This window comes from Petromyzon marinus, unplaced genomic scaffold, assembly GCF_048934315.1.
Source record: "Petromyzon marinus isolate PM22_M1 ecotype Great Lakes invasive population unplaced genomic scaffold, UKy_Petmar_22M1.pri1.0 PM_Scaffold_45, whole genome shotgun sequence".
In the NCBI taxonomy this organism is placed as follows: domain Eukaryota; kingdom Metazoa; phylum Chordata; class Hyperoartia; order Petromyzontiformes; family Petromyzontidae; genus Petromyzon; species Petromyzon marinus.
In genome coordinates, this window is record NW_027423446.1 from 330,624 (window position 1) to 340,000 (window position 9,377).

The following is a 9,377-nucleotide window of genomic DNA, read 5'->3' on the forward strand; positions in this document are numbered from 1 at the left end:
TGACTGAGTGACTGAGTGAGTGACTGAGTGAGTGAGTGAGTGACTGAGTGACTGAGTGAGTGACTGAGTGAGTGACTGAGTGAGTGGTGAGTGAGTGAGTGAGTGATTGAGTGAGTGGTGAGTGACTGAGTGACTGAGTGAGTGACTGAGTGAGTGACTGAGTGACTGAGTGAGTGACTGAGTGACTGAGTGAGTGACTGAGTGAGTGAGTGAGTGAGTGACTGATTTAGTGACTGAGTGAGTGACTGAGTGAGTGGTGAGTGAGTGACTGAGTGAGTGGTGAGTGACTGAGTGACTGAGTGACTGAGTGAGTGACTGAGTGAGTGACTGAGTGACTGAGTGAGTGACTGAGTGACTGAGTGAGTGACTGAGTGAGTGAGTGAGTGACTGAGTGACTGAGTGAGTGACTGAGTGAGTGACTGAGTGAGTGGTGAGTGAGTGAGTGAGTGATTGAGTGAGTGGTGAGTGACTGAGTGACTGAGTGAGTGAGTGAGTGAATGAGTGACTGAGTGAATGAGTGACTGAATGACTGAGTGAGCCCCTCCCACAGTTGTGCCGAGTGGCTGATGAGGCTGTGACAGGAATCAATCTGTACGTCAAGGCCACGCTTCATGCTGCACATCTCCATGTACTGAGTGAGTGACTGAGTGAGTGACTGAGTGAGTGAGTGACTGACTGACTGAGTGAGTGACTGAGTGACTGAGTGACTGAGTGAGTGACTGAGTGACTGAGTGAGTGACTGAGTGACTGAGTGAGTGACTGAGTGACTGACTGACTGAGTGAGTGACTGACTGAGTGAGTGAGTGACTGACTGACTGAGTGACTGAGTGACTGACTGACTGACTGAGTGACTGAGTGACTGAGTGAGTGACTGACTGACTGAGTGAGTGACGAGTGACTGACTGAGTGATTGGTGAGTGAGTGACTGAGTGACTGACTGACTGACTGAGTGAGTGACTGAGTGAGTGACTGAGTGAGTGAGCCCCTCCCACCGTTGTGCCGAGTGGCTGATGAGGCTGTGACAGGAATCAATCTGTACGTCGAGACCACGCTTCATGCTGCACATCTCCATGTACTGAGTGAGTGACTGAGTGAGTGACTGAGTGACTGGGTGAGTGACGAGTGAGTGACTGAGTGAGTGACTGAGTGAGTGAGTGACTGACTGACTGAGTGAGTGACTGAGTGACTGAGTGAGTGACTGAGTGACTGAGTGAGTGACTGAGTGAGTGACTGAGTGACTGACTGACTGAGTGAGTGACTGACTGAGTGGTGAGTGAGTGAGTGAGTGACTGACTGAGTGAGTGAGTGAGTGACTGAGTGACTGACTGAGTGACTGAGTGACTGAGTGACTGACTGAGTGACTGAGTGACTGGGTGAGTGACGAGTGAGTGGTGAGTGAATGAGTGACTGACTGACTGACTGAGTGAGTGAGTGACTGAGTGAGTGACTGAGTGAGTGGTGAGTGACTGAGTGACTGACTGAGTGAGTGAGTGACTGACTGACTGAGTGAGTGACTGACTGACTGAGTGAGTGACTGAGTGACTGAGTGAGTGACTGAGTGAGTGACTGAGTGACGAGTGACTGAGTGAGTGACTGAGTGAGTGGTGAGTGAGTGAGCCCCTCCCACCGTTGTGCCGAGTGGCTGATGAGGCTGTGACAGGAATCAATCTGTACGTCAAGGCCACGCTTCATGCTGCACATCTCCATGTACTGAGTGAGTGAGTGACTGAGTGAGTGAGTGACTGAGTGACTGAGTGAGTGAGTGACTGAGTGAGTGACTAAGTGACTGAGTGAGTGAATGACTGAGTGAGTGGTGAGTGAGTGACTGAGTGAGTGAGTGAGTGACTGAGTGAGTGGTGAGTGAGTGACTGACTGAGTGAGTGGTGTGTGAGTGAGTGAGTGACTGAGTGAGTGACTGAGTGAGTGACTGAGTGACTGAGTGAGTGAGTGACTGAGTGAGCCCCTCCCACCGTTGTGCCGAGTGGCTGATGAGGCTGTGACAGGAATCAATCTGTACGTCGAGACCACGCTTCATGCTGCACATCTCCATGTACTGAGTGAGTGACTGAGTGAGTGACTGAGTGACTGGGTGAGTGACGAGTGAGTGACTGAGTGAGTGACTGAGTGAGTGAGTGACTGACTGACTGAGTGAGTGACTGAGTGACTGAGTGAGTGACTGAGTGACTGAGTGAGTGACTGAGTGACTGAGTGAGTGACTGAGTGAGTGAGTGACTGACTGACTGAGTGAGTGAGTGAGTGAGTGACTGAGTGACTGACTGACTGAGTGAGTGACTGAGTGAGTGACTGAGTGAGTGACTGAGTGAGTGAGTGACTGACTGAGTGAGTGACTGAGTGAGTGGTGAGTGGTGAGTGACTGAGTGAGTGAGTGACTGAGTGAGTGGTGAGTGAGTGAGTGAGTGACTGACTGAGTGAGTGAGTGACTGAGTGACTGACTGAGTGACTGAGTGACTGACTGAGTGAGTGAGTGACTGAGTGACTGACTGAGTGACTGAGTGACTGGGTGAGTGACTGAGTGAGTGGTGAGTGAGTGAGTGAGTGACTGACTGAGTGAGTGACTGACTGACTGAGTGACTGACTGACTGAGTGAGTGACTGACTGAGTGAGTGAGTGAGTGACTGACTGAGTGACTGAGTGAGTGAGTGAGCCCCTCCCACCGTTGTGCCGAGTGGCTGATGAGGCTGTGGCAGGAATCAATCTGTACGTCAAGGCCACGCTTCATGCTGCACATCTCCATGTACTGAGTGAGTGACTGAGTGACTGACTGAGTGAGTGACTGACTGACTGAGTGAGTGAGTGACTGACTGAGTGACTGAGTGACTGAGTGAGTGACTGAGTGACTGAGTGACGAGTGAGTGAGTGACTGAGTGAGTGACTGACTGAGTGAGTGACTGAGTGAGTGAGTGACTGAGTGAGTGGTGAGTGAGTGGTGAGTGACTGAGTGAGCCCCTCCCACCGTTGTGCCGAGTGGCTGATGAGGCTGTGACAGGAATCAATCTGTACGTCAAGGCCACGCTTCATGCTGCACATCTCCATGTACTGAGTGAGTGACTGAGTGAGTGAGTGAGTGACTGAGTGAGTGAGTGACTGAGTGACTGAGTGAGTGAGTGAGCTCCTCCCACCGTTGTGCCGAGTGGCTGATGAGGCTGTGGCAGGAATCAATCTGTACGTCAAGGCCACGCTTCATGCTGCACATCTCCATGTACTCGTGCAGGTGGCGGGTCATGTCGTTCTTGGCGTTCGCCAGCTCCATCTGCACCACCACCAGCATCATCAGCATCATCATCATCATCAACAGCACCAGCACCACCACCAGCAGCACCAGCATCATCATCAGCATCATCATCAACATCATCAACAGCACCACCACCAGCTCCATCTGCACCATCAGCAGCACCAGCACCAGCATCAGCATCATCAGCAGCATCATCATCATCAGCAGCAGCAGCATCATCATCATCAGCATCATCAGCAGCAGCATCATCATCATCAGCATCACCAGCATCATCAACAGCATCATCATCAGTATCATCATCAACAGCACCAGCACCATCAGCATCATCAGCATCATCATCATCAGCAGCACCATCAACAGCACCAGCACCAGCATCATCAGCATCAGCAGCATCAGCAGCATCATCATCATCATCAACAGCATCATCATCAACAGCATCATCGTCAACAGCATCATCAGCATCATCATCAACAGCACCAGCATCAACACCATCATCATCAGCAGCACCAGCATCAACAACATCATTAGCATCATCACCAGCATCATCAGCATCATCAGCATCATCAGCATCATCAGCACCAGCATCAGCATAATCAGCATCAGCAGCACCAGCATCATCATCATCAGCATCATCAGCATCATCATCAGTATCATCAGTATCATCATCAATCATCATCATCAGCACCATCATCAACATCATCAACAGCAGCATCAGCATCATCAGCATCATCAACAGCATCATCATCAGCATCATCAACAGCACCAGCATCAACAGCATCAGCATCATCAACAGCACCAGCATCATCAGCATCATCAGCATCATCATCAACAGGAGCAGCACCATCAACAGTAGAAGCAGCAGCGGCAGCATCATCAGCATCATCATGGTGGATGGTGGTGGTGGTGGTAGTGGTGGCGGTGGTGAGAGTGGAGGTAGTGATGGCAGTGGTAGTGGTGATGGTAGTGGTGATGATGGTGATGGTAGTGGTGATGACGCTGATGGTGATGGTAGTGGTGATGGTAGTGGTGATGATGGTGATGGTAGTGGTGATGGTAGTGGTGATGATGATGGTAGTGGTGATGGTAGTGGTGATGACGCTGATGGTGATGGTAGTGGTGATGGTAGTGGTGATGATGGTGATGGTAGTGGTGATGGTAGTGGTGATGATGATGGTAGTGGTGATGGTAGTGGTGATGATGGTGATAGTAGTGGTGATGGTAGTGGTGATGGTGATGGTAGTGGTGATGGTAGTGGTGATGATGGTGATGGTAGTGGTGATGGTGATGATGGTGATGGTAGTGGTGATGGTGATGGCAGTGGTAGTGGTGATGGTAGTGGTGATGATGGTGATGGTAGTGGTGATGACGCTGATGGTGATGGTAGTGGTGATGGTAGCGGTGATGGTAATGGTGATGATGGTGATGGTAGTGGTGATGGTGATTGGAAGTGGTGATGGTAATGGTGGTGATGGTAGTGGTGATGGTAGTGGTGATGATGGTGATGGTGGTGATGATGGTGATGGTAGTGGTGATGGTGATGGTAGTGGTGATGGTAGTGGTGATGGTGATGGCAGTGGTGATGGTAGTGGTGATGGTGGTGGTGATGGCAGTGGTGATGGTAACGGTGGTGATGGTAGTGGTGATGGTAGTGGTGATGGTAGTGGTGAAGGTAGTGGTGATGGTGATGGCAGTGGTGATGGTAGTGGTGATGGTGATGGTAGTGGTGATGGTGATGGCAGTGGTGATGGTGATGGTAGTGGTAATGGTCATGGTAGTGGTGATGGCAGTGGTGATGGTGATGGCAGTGGTGATGGCAGTGGTGATGGTAGTGGTGATGGTAGTGGTGATGGTGATGATGGTGATGGTAGTGGTGATGGTAGTGGTGATGGTGATGGTAGTGGTGATGGTAGTGGTGATGGTGATGGCAGTGGTGATGGTTGTGGTGATGGTTGTGGTGATGGTGATGGTTGTGGTGATGGTGATGGGACTCCACCTCGATCTGGCTGATGGTCTGCTGGTATTCCTTCTCTCGAGTCTGCAGCAGAGACTCAGTCTCCCGGATCACCGTCTCCACTGAGTCCACCTTGACACAGACGAAGACAACCACCAACTCACTCACACAGTCACCCACACAGTCACCCACCCACTCACTCACACAGTCACCCACACAGTCACCCACACAGTCACCCACTCACTCAAACACACATTGACTCACACAGTCACCCACACACTCACACACACAGTCACCCACTCACACAGTCACCCACCCACTCACTCACACACACACACTCACTCACACAGTTACCCACTCACATACTCACCCACTCACTCACACACACTCACACACACACTCACTCACACACACTCGCTCACACAGTCACTCACTCACACACACAGTCACCCACTCACACAGTCACCCACCCACTCACTCACACACACACACTCACTCACACAGTCACCCACTCACACACTCACACATACACTTACTCACTCACACACTCACTCACACAGTCACCCACCCACTCACTCACACACTCACTCACTCACACACTCACTCACACAGTCACCCACTCATTCACCCACTCACTCACTCACTCACCCACTCATTCACTCACTCACACAGTCACCCACTCACACAGTCACTCACACACACACCCACTCACTCACTCACACAGTCACGCACTCACACAGTCACCCACCCACTCACTCACACACACACTCACTCACTCATCAACCCACCCACCCACTCACCAACTCACTCACGCACCAGCTCACTCACCCACTCATCCACCCACTCACTCATCAACCCACCCACCCACTCACCAACTCACCCACTCACTCAACCCCTCACTCACCCACCCACTCACCAATTCACTCACCCACCCACTCTCTCACCCACTCACACACTCACTCACTCATCCACCCACCCACCCACTCACCAACTCACTCACCCACCAGCTCACTCACCCACTCACCCACCCACCCACTCTCTCACCCACTCACCCACTCTCTCACCCACCCACTCACTCACTCACCCACCCACTCACACACTCACCCACTCACTCATCCACCCACCCACTCGCTCACCCACTCACCCACCCACTCTCTCACCCACCCACTCACTCATCCACCCACCCACTCTCTAACCCACTCACCCACCCACTCTCTCACCCACCCACTTACTCACCCACACACTCATCCACCCACCCACTCTCTCAGCCACTCACCCACCCACTCTCTCACCCACCCACTCTCTCACCCACCCACTCACTCATCCTCCCACCCACTCTCTCACCCACTCACTCTCTCACCCACCCACTCTCTCACCCACCCACTCACTCATCCTCCCACCCACTCTCTCACCCACTCACCCACACACTCACTCACCCACCCACTCACACACTCACTCACCCACCCACTCACCAACTCACTCACCCACCCACCCACTCACTCACCCACCCACCCACTCACCCACCCACTCACTCACCCACCCACCCACTCACTCACCCACTCACCCACTCACCCACCCACGCACACACCTACTCACCCACCCACTCACTCTCTCACCCACTCACACACTCACTCACCCACCCACCCACTCTCTCACCCACCCACTCACTCACCTACCCACTCACCAACTCACTCACCCACCCACTCACCCACCCACCCACTCACCCACCCACTCACACACCTACTCACCCACCCACTCACACACTCACTAACCCACCCACTCTCTCACCCACCCACCCACTCACCCATCCCTTTCCATCACCCACCCACTCACCCACTCTCTCACCCACCCACCCACCCACTCACCCACCCACCCATTCACCCACTCACCCACCCACTCACCCACCCACCTACTCACCCACCCACTCACACACTCTCTCACCCACCCACCCACTCACCCATCCCTTTCCATCCCCCGTGTTGTTGTTGCTGTTGTTGAGGGAGTTGTCGCAAACCTGCAGGGAGACAAAGGTGGGTGGGGGTTACGGAGCAAAGATCGATCCACTGTGAACCCCCTGGCAGACATAGACACTGGGACACTGGGACACTGAGACACTGAGAGACAGAGACACTGAGACACTGGGACACTGAGACACTGAGACAGCGAGACACTGAGACACTGGGACACTGAGACACTGGGACACTGAGACACTGGGACACTGAGACACTGAGACACTGAGACATTGGGACACTGGGACACTGAGACACTGAGACACTGAGACACTGGGACACTGGGACACTGAGACACTGGGACACTGGGACAGCGAGACACTGAGACACTGGGACACTGGGACACTGAGACACTGGGACACTGAGACACTGAGACACTGAGACACTGAGAGACTGAGACACTGAGACACTGAGACACTGGGACACTGAGACACTGAGACACTGGGACACTGAGACACTGGGACACTGAGACACTGAGACACTGGGACACTGGGACACTGAGACACTGGGACACTGAGACACTGAGACACTGGGACACTGACACACTGAGACACTGAGACACTGAGACACTGGGACACTGAGACACTGGGACACTGAGACACTGGAACACTGAGACACTGAGACACTGGGACACTGAGACACTGAGACACTGGGACACTGACACACTGAGACACTGAGACACTGAGACACTGGGACACTGAGACACTGGGACACTGAGACACTGGGACACTGAGACACTGAGACACTGGGACACTGAGACACTGAGACACTGGGACACTGAGACACTGGGACACTGAGACACTGGGACACTGAGACACTGAGACACTGAGACACTGAGACACAGAGACACTGGGACACTGAGACACTGGGACACTGAGACACTGGGACACTGAGACACTGGGACACTGAGACACTGAGACACTGGGACACTGGGACACTGAGACACTGGGACACTGAGACACTGGGACACTGAGACACTGAGACACTGAGACACTGAGACACTGGGACACTGGGACACTGGGACACTGAGACACTGAGACATTGAGACACTGGGACACTGAGACACCGAGACAGTGGGACACTGAGACACTGAGACACTGAGGCATTGGGACACTGAGACACTGGGACACTGAGACACTGAGACACTGGGACACTGAGACACTGAGACACTGGGACACTGGGACACTGAGACACTGGGACACTGGGACACTGAGACACTGAGACACTGGGACACTGAGACACTGAGACACTGGGACACTGAGACACTGAGACACTGGGACACTGAGACACTGGGACACTGAGACACTGAGACACTGAGACACTGAGACACCCGAACACTGAGACACTGAGACACTGGGACACTGAGACACTGAGACACTGAGACACTGGGACACTGAGACACTGAGACACTGGGACAGCGAGACACTGGGACACTGAGACACTGGGACAGCGAGACACTGGGACACTGGGACACTGAGACACTGACACACTGGGACACTGAGACACTGGGACACTGGGACACTGGGACACTGGGACACTGAGACACTGGGACACTGGGACACTGGGACACTGAGACACTGGGACACTGAGACACTGGGACACTGGGACACTGGGACACTGAGACACTGGGACACTGAGACACTGAGAGACTGAGACACTGAGACATTGGGACACTGAGACACAGAGACACTGAGACACTGGGACACTGAGACACTGAGACACTGAGACACCGAGACAGCGAGACACTGAGACACTGGGACACTGGGACACTGAGACACTGAGACACTGGGACACTGAGACACTGAGACACTTGGACACTGAGACACTGGGACACTGGGACACTGAGACACTGGGACACTGACACACTGAGACACTGAGACACTGAGACACTTGGACACTGAGACACTGAGACACTGAGACACTGGGACACTGAGACACTGGGACACTGGGACACTGGGACAGCGAGACACTGAGACACTGAGACACTTGGACACTGAGACACTGGGACACTGAGACACTGGGACACTGGGACACTGGGACAGCGAGACACTGAGACACTGAGACACTTGGACACTGAGACACTGGGACACTGAGACAGAGACACCGGGACACTGAGACACTGAGACACTGAGACACTGGGACACTGAGACACGGGGACACTGAG

General features: G+C 53.2%; 1 protein-coding gene across 1 annotated transcript in view; it reads right to left on the bottom strand.

Annotated features, from left to right (window-relative positions):
* Positions 1 to 2,930: 2,930 nt before the first annotated feature.
* The window catches only part of LOC116938260 (uncharacterized), a 102,144-nt gene continuing 95,697 nt past the window's right edge, over positions 2,931 to 9,377 (bottom strand). Inside the window, exons 10-12 of the mRNA XM_076064451.1 lie at positions 7,162 to 7,218; positions 5,247 to 5,336; positions 2,931 to 3,271 (exon numbers count right to left, since the gene is read on the bottom strand). Coding sequence (XP_075920566.1) covers positions 3,023 to 3,271; positions 5,247 to 5,336; positions 7,162 to 7,218 — 396 coding nt within the window. The 3' untranslated portion in view covers positions 2,931 to 3,022. The remainder of the gene's footprint in view (positions 3,272 to 5,246; positions 5,337 to 7,161; positions 7,219 to 9,377) is intronic.